Source organism: Hydra vulgaris, chromosome 05 (assembly GCF_038396675.1).
Source record: "Hydra vulgaris chromosome 05, alternate assembly HydraT2T_AEP".
NCBI classification, from domain to species: domain Eukaryota; kingdom Metazoa; phylum Cnidaria; class Hydrozoa; order Anthoathecata; family Hydridae; genus Hydra; species Hydra vulgaris.
The window spans coordinates 15,337,289-15,356,201 of record NC_088924.1 but is presented as its reverse complement, the minus strand read 5'-3'; the positions used below and the strand labels follow the sequence as shown (position 1 = coordinate 15,356,201).

General features: G+C 27.0%; 1 protein-coding gene across 9 annotated transcripts in view; it reads left to right on the top strand.

The window, feature by feature from the left end:
- The window catches only part of LOC136080618 (epidermal growth factor receptor kinase substrate 8-like), a 60,230-nt gene extending 41,811 nt beyond the window's left edge, over nt 1-18,419 (top strand). For all 9 annotated transcript variants that reach the window (XM_065797489.1, XM_065797492.1, XM_065797490.1 and 6 more), the window contains 11 exons: nt 1,286-1,359; nt 1,502-1,823; nt 3,715-3,747; nt 6,917-7,081; nt 7,496-7,577; nt 10,472-10,607; nt 11,119-11,145; nt 11,247-11,297; nt 11,380-11,436; nt 18,004-18,143; nt 18,229-18,419. In XM_065797489.1, the coding sequence (XP_065653561.1) occupies nt 1,286-1,359; nt 1,502-1,823; nt 3,715-3,747; nt 6,917-7,081; nt 7,496-7,577; nt 10,472-10,607; nt 11,119-11,145; nt 11,247-11,297; nt 11,380-11,436; nt 18,004-18,138 (1,082 nt within the window). In that variant the 3' untranslated portion in view covers nt 18,139-18,143; nt 18,229-18,419. The remainder of the gene's footprint in view (nt 1-1,285; nt 1,360-1,501; nt 1,824-3,714; nt 3,748-6,916; nt 7,082-7,495; nt 7,578-10,471; nt 10,608-11,118; nt 11,146-11,246; nt 11,298-11,379; nt 11,437-18,003; nt 18,144-18,228) is intronic.
- The last annotated feature ends 494 nt before the right edge of the window (nt 18,420-18,913 follow it).

Here is an 18,913-nt window from a genome sequence, read left to right as displayed (position 1 = left end):
ACTAAAGAATAAACAAAACAATTCCTTTGGGATCATCCATAAATTATGAAATGCTTTTCACAAACAAAATTTCACTAATAAATAAAACAAAAAAGAAAAAAAGTTTTCCCTCTCAGAGTCTTTAATTAAACCAAAAATAAAATAGTTTAAATTTCATAAAAACCATTGCGTAAAGGAGCAAATGATCTCCAACTTAGAATAAGTTTAGAGTAGCGTAATTTACAAAAAAGAAAATAAATTAGCTTTAAAATAAAACTCAAAAAACTCGAAGTTAAAATTACTTTTTGTTATGTTTTTAATTGCATTTGAAAAAAATTACTTTAAAATTTATCTTTTGAAACGTTTTATTAAAGTTAAATTAAATGCAAAACGCTTTTACAAATTACTTCTATTGATTGTTTGATAAATGAGCAAATTTTATTTAAATTATTGAAGGGTAAAATTAAAAAAAAGATATATATATATAATATTTTTAAGTTATTTAAGCATTTTTTTCAAAAAGTTGCAAAAAAAAAGATTAACAGTCTTTTTAAAATAGAAATTATTAATAATTTCATGCTTTGATTAGTAAGTCAAGTTTAAAAAAAAAAACTTTTAAACAATTTTTTGTAAAAATAGAAATAAAAAATAAAGCAATTAACTTATAGTATAAAGTAACTTAAAAAAATAATATTTTAAAAGATTTATAGAAAGGTATGGAATAATAGTTTCAAGCGTTTAAAATTATCATAAAAATACATACCTACTGAAAAAAAATTATATAACATAAAAAAACACATTCAATTTATACATAATGCGTTTGTTTTAAACGATCATTATAATTAATTTTTCATTTTGTTTAGTTATTCGTAATGTAACAATTTTTTAAATTGTTACATTACGAATTAAAACATCAAATCAGTCGTCAAGTTGTAAAAAAAAATTCCCTAAAATATACAATATTGAATTGAACTATTTCATTAAAAAAAAAAATCTGCAATGAAATATTCTAAATAAGGAAAGAAACTTCACTAGACTAACGATAAATAAACTGAATAACATGACACAGATTTCGATTGCATAACTTGGTTCCATAAAACCAAAAAAATTGAATTTTAAAAATTGGACATTGTCCGACCCAAACAAGTTTAAATTGGACGTTTTGTCCAGGACTTTATAAAAAATTAAATTAAGCCCTGTTGTTTTAAAATAATATATTTTATATTTATATGTAAGACTAGAGACTACATGTAGAATTATGTAAAATGCGTGTATTGTTAAATGTGATCTTTATCTTTTTTTTAAGATTCTGACCAAAGTTCTGATACAAGTAGTAATCGATCTACACCTCTGCAAAGTCCAACTGGTTTACCAAAAAAAGTTTATATTTTATTTTATTGATTCTGTTTTATTTTTTTAACTTATATAACTTATTATAGTTGGATATATATTTCAAGTCAAATCTTTATTTGTTCTTTTTTTTTCTTCAAATTTTAAAATTATTTGAACATTTCTTCATCAGGGATCTTCATTTGGTTTGAATCAGAATTATGTGAATAGCGACTCTATATCATTTGCCCCTACACATTCTGTCACTCCAGTTGTTATATCAGTACAATTACCTGAAGGAAAAGGTGCAAACAATCAATATGCAAAACAAATTTCTATTCAAACGCAAGTTAGTCCTTACCAAGGAAAGTCGCAAAACCAACCGTCACCATCAAATACAGGACAATCAAAGCCAAGCCCTGTTTATACCACACAACTGTCTGCTCCTCCAGCTCCTCCCCCACCCACAGCTTTTGGGCCACCAAAATCAATCACTATTCCAAGAGAAGCCAATTGTAAGTTTAACTAAAGGTTTTTCCTTTTTTTTTTTAATTTGTTAATTGATTCAATATATTAAGCTGCTTAAGCTTTATTTTAACTGAATAAAAAATTGAAGCAAAAAAGTTTAGAATTAGAAAAGTTTAATTTTACCTACAAAAATTCCTTATCTGCTAAAAATGAATTCCAAAAAAGATAATATATGTAATATCTGTATCCACTTAATTTTTTATACAAATATATTTGTAGAAAAAAAATCATACATTTTTCTGAAAACATGAAATAAAAATAAAAATAATAAAAAATTAACCATTTTTAATACTATGGTGATATATGATACAAAAAATAACCAAGCTCAAAAAATCAAAACATATTTCTAAAAATACCTTTAATTTAAAACTAAAGTAACAAAGTTTTTAAAATAAATTTTTGTTGTATTGTTTAAAAACACTAAATATATTTTAAAATTTTTTTTTTTTTTTAATTTTAAAAATCATGCAGTTAAGATACGTTTTTGGGCCTTGTTATAAGATTTGTTGCACAATGAAAAAGTGTAATACAAGTAATATTTGCATCGTCAAGAGTTAAATAACATCAGTTGCATATTTTTAAAGTACCATATTGTAGTTAAATTTAATTTGAAACCACATTAATAAATCATTTTTAATTCTTTATCTCTATAAAATATTTATAAAATATCTTTAAATTAAACAATATTGTTTTAAAATAAATTAATAATAAAAATTAAATGTATTGTTTGAATATTTCCTTATTTTAAAAACTTTTTATAACTTTTTTTTATTTCTTAAAACATTTGTCTTATGTTTTCTTTCTCACAATTTAATTGATTTTTTTTTTAAATGAGTTGCCTATTGTTTATGGTTAAATTTCTTAACGGTTCAAAAAAAAATTACATTTTTTTCAACATTTTGGCTTTAATAAAATCTACATATACTACTCATAAACTAATTAATAATTTCTAATCAATGTTCAATCTATGATCAATCTAAAAAATTAATGATAAAGAAAAAAACTTTTGTTAAAAAGCAATTTCAAAACTAAAAAAAATCATCTTTTTATAAATTTTTTATATAAAGTTTACTAAAAAGGTTCTTTAAAATATTTTTAATGAGCCTAATAATTTTGCCTACAGGTTTGATTATGGTTTATCTGGCAATGCATTTATATACAGTTATAAGTACATTAAGCACTTTTGTATGTTAGCACTTTTGTAATGGGATGAAAAATAAGTTATTGATTTGAAATAATAAATAAATAAACAAAATAGTTGAATTATTTTAAAGTAACTTGAATTTAATTTATTAAAAAGAATTTCCTTTTCTTTAACATAGTTTAAAAATTTTAAAAGTAAAAAAAGCATTGTAAAATGTTTTGTAGACCATTTTTATAAAATGTTCTGTAGACCAAATTTTTTTTAGATTTAAATTAAATTTTATAAAATAAATTTAATTTAAATATAATAAAATGAATTTAAATTATAAATTTTATAAAAACAGAAAGTAGAAAAAAGTAGTATAAAAAAAATTTATATAACTTATTTATCTGTTGTTTTTTTTTTTTTTAAAAATTGTTTTTTCCAACAATGTTTTTCCAACTGTTTAATTTTTTCCACATAAATCCTCTGAAAAAGTTATTTGATACAAAGGTCTGACCATAAAACATAGAAACAAAGTTGGCAATTTTTTGCTAACCTCAAGCACTTTTAGGTCGGCAGTTAGGTTGGCATTGCCGAATGCCGACCCTAATTCTGAGGGTTGGAAATTTGTGTTCTTTTGCCATGATATTTATTTTTGAAATTTTTTCTTGAAAACGTGCACCTCAAAGCATAACTTATAGTAGTTATTTCTAATAATTTTTTTTTAACTATCATTAGTTATTCTTTTTTAGTACAATATCAGCATCAAACATCAAATCAACCAGGTATTTTCTTTATTTATTTTTCATAGCAGTTTTAAGTGTTAGCTTATGTGTTAAGTTTTATGTGTTGTAATACTTTTACTGTAAATTAGTTATGATAAAAGTTATAATATAAAATATTGACATTTATGGATCTATTTTTTTCATATAAAAATAGTTTGATTACTGTAAAATAATAATTTTTTGCTAAATAAAGTTGTTGTTGTACATGTATACTGTAGTTACTAAGCAAGTTAGTAATGGCAAATATTTTTTATGTGTGTGTGAGTGGGAAGTTATTATCTTGGTATCTTATTACCTTAGTGATATATAACCCTCTTATACATAAAGGTTGTATTACCAAGTTTGTTGCAGCATTCAAGCCTCTCTAAATGAATAAATGTGGTAGTGGTAGAGCACTTGCTTAATAAGCGAGAAGTTCTAAGTTTGATCCCCACAGTAGTATCATGCTCAACTTGTTTCTCTGTGCAGCGGTCTTGTACATCAAGGTTTGTGTTTTGGAGTTAATGAGTTGAGAGTGTGTTGTAATCACAATAAAGTAGCCTCCTTGACTGTAGTGGCTCTCTCAGCCTTGGGGTAGTGAATAACATTAAAATAAAAAACTATTAAATTACTGAAACTAGTATTTCAGTCAGTATCAATCAATTTTTGGCCAAAAACAGGTGTTGAAAAAAATTTTAAACAGAAACTTTAATTTTGACTTTCAAAATCAAAGACAAAAAATAATTTTTAAAAAATGTGTAAAACATATTTAATTTATAACTTTATTTTAGTTTTGAATAAGAACTTATTAATACTGAAAGTTGATAATTGAAAAATTTTCTTTACTGTATAAAATCTTTTCAAGTTAGAAGGCAATAATCAATTTTGTTAATTTGTCATTCATCTCCAGCAGTTAAAAAGTCTTAACAGTAAGAGATTGGAGAAAATAGGAGAAATGACGAGCATGATAATAAGAAGCAACTTTAGCAGACGCTAATTTTGTAATAGTTTGTATATATGATTACCATGAGAGGTCAGCTGTAAATGATAATGAATTAAGACAAAAAGTAGAGGACTCGCTGAAAAGGTTGCCATTTGTCAATATAGGAATGTCAACAATAAAAAAGTGCATGTCTACACATGTGCTCATTTTGTTTAAGTATATTCTTGTTTTTATTATTGTTTACACTTTTACGTTTTTATATATATTTCAATATACATTACACCCTTCCACACTAACTTTGATGCCATAATTTTGAATTTTTTAGAAATCTATGACTCAAATGATCTAAATAAACTTAGGCATCTAAGCCTCAATCATAATAACAAAAAAATTTGTAACAATCAGTAATAACAACAAAAACAATTTTTAAAAATGATTGAAATGACATGCACTTTTACATTTTCAAAATTTCTATATTGATGAATTTTTTAATCATCTCTACTTGATTCTGCTTTAATGCAAGTATACTGATAGAAAAAAGCAAGTCAGAACTAAAGCACTCATTTGTTTCTTAAGATGTCAGATTCAGAGGTGACTCTACAATATGGGCTATTGTGAAGAAGGATCTCAAGGTCCTGACTTTTCAGGACAAAAACTTTTCAGGACAAAAAGACACCTGCTTATTGAGAACTTGAAAACCAAAAGACTTGAAAATTCCAAGAAAATACTGAGTACTATGAAGAAAGGTGCGTTGATTTTACTGTTTTCAGATGAAAGGTTTTAACAGTGGATTTTATCTGAAATACTCTAACTGAACGGTACATTTCAAACAAGGCAGTAGAAGAATTTTCAGATGACATCTAGTTTAAGTTCCGGCTTAACATCCGGCCTCAGTTATGGTTTTATAGCGTTGTGCCTTCAGATGGTAAAAAAATTCCAAAGGTATTCATTGGTTCTGGTGTCAAAATCATCACAGAAGTGTACATAGGCATTTTAAATGGCTATGTGAAGTCTTAGACTGTTTCAAACTATACTTCTAATGAAAAAGGAGTCTTTTAACTTTATGGTACCTCATATCAAAGGGCAAAAAAGACTCAGGATTGGGTTGCTAAAAATCTGCCAGTCTAAAATTTCTGGTCTAAAAATATATAGCTGCTCATTTCTCCAGACCTCAACCCATTGGACTCTCTATATAGGCATACATCCAGTCAAAGGCCTGTGGATATTCCCACAACAGCGTCAATGTCTTGACGCTGTTGTGGGAATATTCACAGGCCTTTGACTGGACGTATGCCTATATAGAGAGTCCAATCATCTTCCTATCCTTCATCTTGTCACTGGTTCTGGCCTGAACCAAGTCTGTATTCAATCAGAAGGCGCTTGAGTAATTTTTGTTCAATACAGTGTACTTTCATTTTCATCACGCATACTGTATTATTTCTGATTTTGTTACACAAGATTGAGTAAATGCATTTGGAGGAAATAAAATTTTTTTAATGAGAGCTCTTTTAAGAATATGTTAAGTTACTTTGATTTCTTTTTATTTTGTTATAAAAAAAAAGGTGTTTCTTATTGGTAGTTTCAGTAAATAACAAATATTCCATTGTACATAGTTACAGTAAATAACAAATATTACATTGTATTTAAGCAAAAGATTATATGGATTGTTAATGAAAACTTAAATTTTTTCAACATGCTTTGACCTTTTCTTTAAAAGATAATATAAAATGACAACATTAACCCTTTCGCTGCGCAATGTGCTTTGAGATGTTGTGCTCGCTTTGTGCATATTTTTCATAGTTGCGTGTTTATTTGTGTTGAGCAGTTTGGCGCATTTAAATACAATGAGTTTGTATGTATAGAGCAGTTAAAAAACAATTATATACACATGTTTAAACAAGGTTTTGCAAGTATATATGTCTAGAGCAACATAAGGGTTAAAAAAATCTTTTGTAATATTTAGTTTTATAGATAATAAATTTTACAAATAAACAATTTATGATAAGCTATGTGTAAGTTTCAAAGAGCAAATGAAACACTTGCTATGTGTAAGTTTCAAAGAGCAAGTGTTTCATTTGCTCTTTGAAACTTACACATAGCTTTATTTTATATTTATTTAAATATAACAAATGAAATGTTTGGTCTTAGTCTATAAAAATTCTGTTTTATGATGTGTTTTTTTTAATGTTGAAACTGTAAACTTTAATTAAGTTAAATAAACATTTGTTTTAATTTTTGTTTATTAAGACCTGCATAATGAATTAAAGGAAAAGTTATCTTTGCATCAACTTCGAGATGATCTAAATGCTGAAAAAAGAACTGTGGATAGCTATAAACAAAATAATGCACAGACAGCATATGATTTTTCAATTGATGCTAGATCAGATATAAGTATCTCTGATTTAGACTCAGGTAGATCTCTTTTTTCCTGCTTTTTCTTTATGCAAAAATGAAATAGCATTCATAATATACCTTACCAATATTTTAAAAGCATTTTTAAAATATACATAATTTTAAGTGAAGACCATTTTTTTTAAACCACTCTGAAACATTGAATAGTTCCATATTTTGTATTCACACAATAGTAAATATGTAATGTGAAGTACTCAGTGTTTTTTTACACTTTATCTGCACTTGTTACATGTGTGTGATTTGTTTTTGTTTTTTTATAAGTTTGCTTTGCTAAAGCACAAAGAGTTGTTTTGGTTTTATTTGAGTGTTTTCTTTTCTTTCTTAAGAGATTAAGAGAGTTGTTTTGTTTTTGACAAATTTGGCAAATTAGTGTGTATTTTTATAAAAATTTATATTAATTTTTTTATTTCATAGTTGATGTGTTTATTCCACTATACAAAAGTTCTACTGCTGATGATGTCAGTAGGTGGTTGCATAAACTTGGTTTTAGTGACAGGTAATTTTTATCATATATGTAATTAATTTTATTGTTTTTTAGGACTTCACATAATTTAAGTTATTAAGGAAAAAATAAAGAAATGTGCTAAAACATTTTATAAAAGCTGAATGTTTAAGCTTCAAAATGGTATATTGTAATGCAATTTTTAAAAATATATATTTTTTTGTCCACTACCTGGCCTACTGTGCATTTGTTTAATTTTTAATTTTGTTAAATGATATTTACTGTGTCCAAAAATGAAATTTTGTGGTAGAATGCAGGTAAGTTCTAAGTTTAATATCCTTTCAATTGGTATAAATCTATATCAAGAAGTTTTTTGTCTTTTTCTGGGTTGTGGTCATTTAATTTGACAAATTAAGCATTTTTGAAGTAGTTGGATTGCATAAAAAAGAATGTTAGAAAGGTATCTTTTTTAATGATTATTTTCAAAATTTTGCAGTTTCGGATATTTTACTAGACTTAGCTTGATATTTATATTAACAATCTTTTGTTTGTTAGCAAAAAAAAAGGTGTTACTCATATACTACTGCTGTGTAGGATTTGCCTTTCTAGGCAAAGGCTAGAGGAAGTTTTGAACTCTGATTTAAAATACCCCCCATCTTGGGGCTGTTGTTTTAATTGTTGTTTTAAGGCTAGAGACAGTGTCTCAGTTAAAGTACTCATCTTGGGCAGATGTTGACTACTGTCTTGTAGAAGGCCTCCTAGGCAAAGATTTTAGGGGTAAGCAAAAGTTTCTATTGACCAACCTTGGACCCCTTTTTGTTTAGTATGCTGGCATAGAGATAAATTTGTGTTGCGTTATACCTGCCTAGGATGATGAGTTGTTGAATTTTCTTGACTTTAATAATGGGTCTTTGCTTGTGCCTACTTGGTAATGTCATTGCAACTCTTCTTGTTATCTACTAATTAGAGTACAGCTTTAAAACTCAATTAATGGTTCTGAGACTGGCTGGTGTTAAGGTTTCTCAAACTTTATGGTTAATTTCATAGTGGGTGGTTCAACAGCTGTAAAAGATTAGTATACACAGTGCCATATTGGACATGGATGGTATCTCTGTTAATACTTTTGATGAGCATTTTGAGGCCACAAACAGAGTCCTTAGTCGTGACTTGGGTTAATTAGCAAGAATGAGACAACTCCATATCTCAATGCTTTAGGCACGTTGCTCTCATCTTAAAACTTTACTAAAGTATACAAAAGGTATAGACAAAAAATACCATCACCATCACCTAACTATTTCAAACTATCTTTTTCAAATATTCGTTGTTCTTTGAAGTAACTTTCATATCTATATCCTACCTAATGCAAAATTAAACCCTACCTTATGTAAATTTATCCAGTCTTGCTTGCTTTTTGTGAGACTAGTTTGGATTTAGATTTTTTTTTTTTTTTCTTTATTTTTCTCCTTTTTTCCATAACTGCACACTTTTGGATGTTGTGTTCTATTTTAAATTGACTGAGTGTATTGTGATTAATAACTGTAGTTGAAGTAATATTTTTCTTCTTAACTATATATTGTTGAAAAATAACTATTCCATCAGTATTTGTAAAATAAAAAAACTAATTTCTGGGTTCTTGAGAAAGAGCAGAAGCATGTAATGACTGCCCAAATTTAGTTGTGACAAAATAGGTCTTTTATATGTACCAAGTTTAAAAAACACAAGCCAATTTGTACCAAGTTCTTATGTAAACATAAGTTTACATAAGAACTTGGTACAAATGAAAGACCTAAGTATGGTTTACAAAATTTTTTTCTAAATTCATAAAATTGTTATGATATTACATTTAACATTATTTTCTGAGTTTTTTTATTTAAACAAATATAGTTTTAAAAACTTCAAATATAGGTTTTTTTTTAATATGATATAACATGTTGCATTTTAAATAGTTGAAGTTAGTAATAAAAAAAGATATAATTTATATAATAAAAAAAGGTTTATTTTAATTGAGATTTTGTATTAATTTTCTAAAATAATATTTAACGATTGATTTATAGTTTTCTTCATTTACTCTATAAATGTCATGATTAAAAACTTATAAGAGACCCAATTGGAATGCACTTGGAACTCTTTAATGCAATTTTTGTTTGCAAATTATTAATTGCATTAAAGGGTTCGTCACACCTATACAGATATCATGTGTAAAAGTTAATTGTTGGTGAATGTGGCACATTATAAAAAAAACTAAACATATCTACCCACTGTCAATGCAGCAGGAAAAAAGGAATGCATGTTTAAGGGAAAAATGGTTCCAATGCATCTAAATTTCCTTTGGTTACAAAAGTACATTGCAGTAAAAGCCGATATATCTTTATTGATTTTTCACATCATTTTAATGAGTTTTATAACCATGTAGGTGTGAAAAAAGTATTGTTATGTTTCAATGAACACAAAAGTTGTCTGAATTTGCTGTGGAATTCATTTTTAAAAGTAAAACCTTACAAAATTGTGCCTGACTTTACCCAATTTTTAATTTTTATTAAAAAATTGGTTAGCTTTGGGTGAGATAAAAATTGCTATACTTTTAAATGATTAAAATCAAATATTTTAAATATTTCTTATAGCTCTAAAAATTTTAACAGTTTGTTCATCTTTATTGTTTTTTTGTGTTTTTTTTTTTGTTTTTTTTTTAATTAAATGTAAATTTTCAAAATATTTAGGATAGAGTAATAACTGAAAGAGAAGAATAACTCAAAAATTTTTCTTTATTTATTTGAAAATAATAAAATGACAAGAATTATATTTTGTAAATTTTTAATGGATTTTCTGTCATTTAATAATGCATTTTTGTTTGTGTTTTTTTAGTTTTATTTGTTTGTGTTTTTTGTTTGTTTTTAGTTTTATTTTTTAAGGTTTTTTATAGCTCTATTAAAAAATTTTTTTTTTAATAGAACAATAGATATATTGCGAGGCAAAACAGCTTTAGAGCTGTTCAAAATTAATAAAGAAGATCTAGTTGACTTAATTGGTAAAGATGAAGGAAGTCAATTGCACGAAGAGCTGCAAGTTCAAAATGGAGCCAAAACGGTATGCAGCTAAGGTTCATTACTAGTTTAATCAAAAAGTTTTGCTCAATATCCCAATTTTCAGTGTCAAACAGTTTGAATTCTTTGAGAATAAGCTAATATTTTTAAAAATTTAAATATTTTTGAGGATAGAAAAAAGCTAATTTTGAATAAATATAATCCCAAGTTTAATTTAAAGTTGTTACAAAGAAGTTAAATAGCAATTTTTCAAAAAATGCTTAACTGGCACCATAGTGAAACATCACTATGTTTTGCAATGGCGCCAGTTGAACATTTGTTACCAACCAACTAGAGCCATAAACATTTAGTTGTATACCATTTTAATCATTTGACTATTATAAAGTATCAAAAAAAAAATTATTTGATAAATCTCACTTAACCAAAAGAAATCTCACTTAACCAAAGATTTTTTGAGTTTTAAAATAGTAATAACATTATTTTATCTTTTTTAATGCTGTTTTCAGAAAATTCAATTATTTTGTAATTTACACTTTAAATTTTACACTTTTCAGCGCCACAAGACTTTGACTGAGTTTCAGGTATTATTTTCATATATTAAATTGCAATTGAAATTTATACATACTAGTTTAAAAATGGAACAACTTTAAAAGGTTTCTTATTCTTATACTTTTAAATGAAGAAAGCTTTAGTACGAAGAATGCAAAATCGTGAAGGAGATGGAAAATCAAGGGTATTATTTTTTGTAAAATGAGTTTTTTTTAAAAAAAAAGGTTTTAACTTTGTTATAGAATATATTCTTTACACATTTTTAGTTATCCAATGTTGTTGAGTCAACTGGAGTATTTTTGACAGATCCCAGCAAAGCAGATGTAAGCAACTTTCGATCTATAAAAATTTAGTGGATTTCTTTATATAAGAAAAAATAACAGTACTTTGATTTAAATCAGTGTTGGTAACCAAAAACCTAAGCCTAAAACCCACCCACAAACCCAACTTAATGGATTTAGTTTTAATAGATCTTAGTTTTTTATAAATCATTTATAAATCAATTTCCATTAACACTCATAATTTGACGCTGCTTAACAACTGTTCTAGTGATAATAAAATAAGGAGTTTAGCGAATCATAAATAAGAATTTCATTTTGCATGGAACAGTAATATTCAAAATTAAAAATTTAAAACAAAGTTATCTAGGAACTTAGTCATCAGCAATTGTGCATCTTGATCTTAAATGTCAGTAAATTGATGCAAAAATTTCAGCTTTTTCTCTTCCTAGACGATTCCTAATTTTGTTCCAAATAATGTGAAAGGATGAGAAAAATCCTTCTTTGAATCCAGTACTAGCTGGACAAGTGTGCCTACCATAAAAGTTTTGCGAAATTTTCAGACAATTTTGAAGACATTCTTTCCTTCCTATAATTCTATAATTCTTTCATTCCTATTATTCTCCACCGATTTGTTGCTGATGTTGGGCTACTTACATAGAATTAATATGTTGGAATGTTGAGAAATATTGTCATGTTGATGCTTTTTACATTGGATAAATATGTTGGGAAACAATCTTTTAGTTTAAATGCATATTAGCCAGGCATAAATTTAGGATAGACTTCATTTAACCACTCCTCAGCTTCTTTTTTTTTTTGACTTCTATCCAATGTTCTTTCTTAGTAAATAAGTAAAGTTATATGAGTAATAAACTTAAACGAAAATTTTACATTTACTGTTTTTATTTAAATTTGATTGCATGCTATTTTTTGAATTTTTATACAATTTTATAGTATATTACCTTCATATTCTAGATCTGCTAAATTGGCCAGAAAACAACTTGAAATTGTTGCTTTCTTAAACTATTTAAAAGGTTGAAAACGATTTTTATATTTTAAAGAGGTTTAAAACCTCTTTAAATATCATCTTTCTACAGAGCTAAATTTTCATCATTTACGAGGCTTTGCCAAATCTCAACTGCTTCAAACAAAGTTGTATCGCCTGTCTGCAACTGCAGTTAACACAATAATTATCTCAGTTATAATTATGTAAATAAATTTAATGATGGCATGGTGTCAGAAATACATAGTTTTAATATATTTGTTATTATAATCTAACTTTACATTCTGTTATTTAATAAATTTATTAACCTTATCTAATTCAACACCAACAATTTTTAGTTGTGCATGTAAATTTATTGCTTCTCTCTGTATTAATTGACTGTCAATTATGCTTCCTATTGAAGGATCAATAGACTCCATATGCTCACCTCTAATGTCGATGTACAGGGAGTGATTAAATATATGTATGTATACAATCTAATTGGAAGTTCTAGCGAGTATTATTAGGTAGCTGTGGCATCAGTGTACCTTTTTTCAATAACCCAATATATTTTTTTTAAGAAAATTTAACAAAGAAATATTAAAAACTAATTTTATTGAAAGTGCTAGGGCCTCTTCTGCCATAATTATTATTCAGGTCTATATCATCACACGTGTTTTATTTCATAGCATTGTATCATAGAGTATCCATAAGTTAGTTGTATCATTGAGATCCATAAGTTAATAACAATTTAGAATTTAGTACATATATGTGTTTGGTAATGATTACAAAAATATTTATGAGTACATTTATATATATATATATATATATATATATATATATATATATATATATATTTATATTTATATATATATATATATATATATATATATATATACAGTGGCGGGGTTAGGGTAGGGCCTGGTTGGGCGATGGCCCAGGGCGCCGAATATAAAGGGGCGAAACTAATTGGTTTTTTACCCTTTGTCTTTTTTTTGAATGGGGTTAAATTGAGCTAGGGGCGCCGTAGAACTCTCGCCCAGGGCGCTGGTAGTGCTAAAACCGGCACTGTATATATATATATATATATATATATATATATATATATATATATATATATATATATATATATATATATATATATATATATATATATATATATATATATATATAGTGCGGGAGTGGTGTAGTGGTAATAGCGCTCGCTTTGTAAGCGAGAGGTTCGGAGTTCGACTCCCACCACGTCCCTGGAAGTACCGCGCTCAACTTAGTTTCTCCGCGTAGCGGCCTTGCTCGGCAAGGTTCGTGTTTCGGAGTTAAAGAGTTGAGAGAGGGTTGCACCACGAATAACAACTAAAAAAACACAAAAAAATGAGTAGCCTCCTCGACTGTAGTGGCCCCCTCGGGCCTTGGGGAGGTGAATAATCTAAAAAAAAAAAATATATATATATATATATATATATATGCATGCACAAGATCATTTTTTATTAAATTGATTACTTTTTTATTTACCTTTACTGAGAGTTCTGAAGATATCTGTTTTCTATTTGTTGGCTCGTATCCAACTTACGTTATCGTTGGCTCATAATTTAAAATTGCTCCTTAGTAAATTTGAATCGTTATTGCTTCCTTTTTTCTTTATTCTGCATCCAAAGTTATCTTAACTCTCTCTTAATTTTTTTATTTTATGCTCTCTTTATAATAATTACATATTACTCTATTTGGTTGATCACTTAAATATGGTCATTTCATTCCACTTATTAGCTCGATTTTTTCCACTGAATGATAATTGGGCCAAAAACTCAGTTGGGTTGGGTTTTTGTGCAAAAACCTGGGATTTTGCCAACCCTGGTTATGTATATGGGTAATAAATTAAAAAGTATTGTATGATATATAGGCTAAAATATCAACTTAGAATAGTTTTTTTAGCTAACAAAATTTTTCGCTAATAAAGACTGCGTATTTTAAATTTCATAATAACTCAATAATTAAATGTAAAAACATTAAGTTATTATGTTGAATCATTATGCTCAGTTATTATGTTGAGTTATGTTGAATTATTATTTTATATGTTGAGTTATTATTTGTTTATATGTTGAGTTATTATTTAAAGATATTCATGCACACTATCGAAGCTAGCGGACCTGTTTAACTAATCAAAAATATTTAAAGTTTTTTTGTCTTATAAAATGGTTCAGAAAATTTAATTTGAATTAATCAAACGAGTTCAAAAAGTAGAAAAGTTGCAAGAAGATTTTATCCAAGAACATCGAGAGAAGATTAAAATTTTGGAAGTTTAAATCAAATTTAGTTGAAGTCAAAAATGTAGCCTAAAGGAAAAAAGTGGAAATTTTTAAAAAAATTTGATATCAGAAGGATATCTAGTAAAAACTTTTAGTAGCCTTTTTGAATTGACAAACAGACCTGATGTTCCTGCTGTTGATGTTATTAGTGCATTTTTTTAAGAAAAAAAAATTGGTTTGAAAATGTCTATATAAACTAATACTTAACACCTCATATATAAACTAATGCTTAATAGCTCATGTCGTTTTTTCAAACAATGAATGAACATCGTCTCGTTTTTTCAAACAATGAATGAACATAATCGTCTTAAGAACGATAATAAAAAGATAAAAGTTTATAGAAATGGGATTCGGAACAACGTCATTAAATTTACAACAATCAAATCAATATAATTATCATAATTCTAAGGAGTTAAAAGAGTCTATTAAATTTATGGACAATTGTTTGTTACATAAGTCTATTAAAAGTTTAAAAAAATGCTCTTTATTTAAGAGCAAAAGAAAAACAAATCACAAGAACTAGACAATCTAAATTAAACTAGACTAATAAAATAGACAAATTGCGTCAAACATTCAAGGCATGTTCTCTAGATTTAATCACTATTACTGAGTATTGGATTAATGATCTTTCTAATGCATCTATAGAAAATTATGAATTAATCGTTGTGGTTGTGAAAATGGAAAAAAAGGCTTTAATCAATTAAGTTGAAGTAACTTGCCAACTATAACTTGTACAAATGCTGAACATGTTTGGGACATGTCTAAATTTTGGAATTGAAAAAATTTTGGCGTTAAATTCAATTGAAATTACTAATGATACAATTATAAATATTATTGAAAATGCTAGTAAATTAATTTTTAAAAAATTTCCCAGATCTTATAAGGGAGAGTGGGGTAATTGCGAACGCGGGGTAACTCCAAACATGTTCAAAACGGCATGATAGAAAAAGATTAACTATTTCTTTTTGCCTGCTGAGAAGGGGTTTCGTACTCAGTTCCGGATGTGCAGTAGTGTAGTGAAGCTGCGCTTGTTGTTCCCAATAAACTGATCCTAACTTTTTCTGATAATTTCAGGCAATTTTTTGCTTGAGAAACATTCCTGTTGTAGCTACTATGGATAAAAAAGCACTCCTTTTGTTGTTGTGGTTGCATAGTACCATAATCAAGGAGTTTTTAAAATGTAATATAATTTGGGTATGTCAATACAACCTCAATAGATTAATTGTATTTCATTTTTTTGTGTCCACGGGGAAATAACGAACGATCTTAGTGAGGTTATTTCGAACATCTAAAGTGTCATTGATAACACGCGGATGTCATGCGGGTCTTACTTTTGTCATTTTAATTTTAACAGATAAATTGTTAGATACGTAATTTCATTTAATAGAGTAAAAACCAGAGAATGTTCAAGAAAGAAACGTACGTAGGGTAATTCCGAACCCAAATGGTTTTATTTTTGCCCTAAATTTTTATTTTATAATAAGATATAAAAATTGTTTTGGGGGGTTTGATACTGAATAAATCGCTGTCTTTATCGTTACAATTATAGCTAGCTATTCGCTAGTCGATTTTCCACCGGGCTATAACTTCGTTATTTAAAAAATAATAGATGAAGGTGTAGTAGGTGTAGTAAATCATAGAAGCCAGCTAAGATAATGCCGTTGTTTAAAAACGGTAATAAAAAAGTTTCAAATTATAGGCCGGTTTCACTGATTTCAATTCATTGTAGAATCTTAGAGTGTATAATATCGAACCAATCAATACACTATTTTAATATAAATAATTTATTATTTTCTTATCAGCATGGTTTAACTAAAGGTAAAAGGTGGAATATATGGATACAGTAACAATAGGTGTTGCAAATGGTAAATCATTTGATATCTTCTATACGGATTTTTTTTAGATCTTTGATAAAGTGTCACACAGAAGATTAGTTCTAAAACTTAAGGCATATGATATTTCATCTAGTGGGTTAAGTCTTTTTTACCTGATAGAAAGCAAAGGGTTGGTCTAGGATAAGGAGTATCGTCATGGGCAAATATATTATGCGGTGTGTCACAAGAATTTGTACTTGGTCTAATTTTATTTTTACTATATATTAATGATCTTCCTAGCCAACTTGTTGGCTAGGAAGTTTATTAATGTATAGTAAAAATAAAATTAATGTTATATACAGATATATATTTGGTAATAAAGTAACAGCTGAAGTTAACAACGAAACTGATGTAACCGTTTTGCAAAATGACATTGATATATTATAAGAATGGGCAATAAACTGGAAGATACAATTTGATTGTGAAAAATGTAAAATTATGTATCATGGGTAATAAAAATATAAATCATAAATATTTTATGACTAACAATAATTTAAAGAAAGAATTAAGGTATTACCAAATTAAAAAAAGATCTTGACGTATTAATTTCAAATGATTTAACACGGGAACCACAAATCAGTATTGCATCATCTATTGCAAACTAAAAATTTGATATAATATCCAAATCATTTAAGTATAAAATACTGAACTAATAAAGTTGCTGTATTGCTGTTATATTCATTCGCATTTAGAAAATATTCAAAAACGAATAACGAAATCGTTGCCGGAGTTACTTAATTTCTCATACAATAGAAGACAAAAAATTGATATCCTTAAAACACTAAAGATTACAAGGTGATCTCATACAAATGTATAAGTGCTATCATAATATTGAGAAAATATGGAAAGTACTATCAAAGCGCTCATGCTCTTTAAATGTTTCAGGTCCATCTTCAAATTTTTCAGGTAACAATCATCATTTATACGCTGACAAGAAATATTTAAATCGTACTCGTGAGGGGTTTCTTACAAACCGTACGGTCAAATTCTGGAATAGATTGCTATTTGAAACAATAGAAGTTAAAAATATTAACTTATTCAAAGCTAAGCTAGACTTAATTGAGTACATTTGACTTTCTCGTTTTGTCTGTAATAGATTTAACATGGCATTAAATCTCAAAAGTATTGTTATTTTTGTTGTTTTTATGTTGAGTTATTATGTTATACTACTTTTTTGGTAGTACCGATTGTTATTTACTTCTTTGTTATGTGGCTTTGCCTGAATTTTTGTTAGAGCTACGGGAATGAGTAGCTTCCTTTTTTGTAATGCGCACTTTGGCCACAAAGGTGGTCATTACGGAAATTTTTTCAAAAAATTACTCGGATTTTTTTTCATAAATAGTTCATTTCTTATGTCAAAACAAACTATTTTACTTGAAGTCTTCTGGATTTGAGGTTATTGAGTTCTAACTTGTCTTGCTTATCTTATATATTTTTTTATAAAACAAATTAGGAAACGACAAAGCACTCATCAGATGAACAATCTCAAAATATTCGTCGTCGTCAGCAAGAAGAAATAACAAATAAAAATCCAAGAAGTCCTGACTCAGCTACCTTTTCTTCGTTTACTCAAAGCAAGTATTCTTAATTAAGGTAACTTGATTTTCTCTTCTGCATCAAATGTATAAAAATTATAGTGTTTTTTAGAATAATCATTTTTTTAAACATGTATTTATAGGCTAATGGACTTTTTGTTTAAAAATAAGCTGTTTTGGAGATTATCGAAAGTAAAAGTATAATGAGGCTCTCTTTATTGGCTTAAAAGGGAAAATGTTTGTAAATACCACCTATTGCTTCTTTTTTCGATACTGAATCATAAAATTTATAAAATGCTGTTTTTTTCAATGCTGAATCATAAAATTTATAAAATGTATATTTTATTCATGTATATATATATGTATATATATACATATATATATATATATATATATATATATATATATATATATATATATATATATATATATATATATATATATATATATATATATAAACATTGTTATTCGTTTATTATACAAATTAATTTTATCTTGGGTGGTGTTTTCTTTTCACTCAAATGTAAGGCTACTTTACGAGATGTAATTTATGTAAATATTTGAATAATTTTCTAAATGTAGCTTTTTGTTTTTAAGAAATAAAATTGGTATTGTTGTTAGTATAAGTAAATAATCCATATCGATATCAATCATATCGGTGATATCGATATCAATCATATCGGTATTCTTTTTTTATTGATCAAATTGGTTATTTATTAATATAGACTTAACATCTTTTGGTTTAATACGCCCATAGTATCAGCAGTAGTTAATGTTATCAAAGTAACATCCTGTTAGTACTAAAAGCTTCGATTGAAAGTGTGCAAA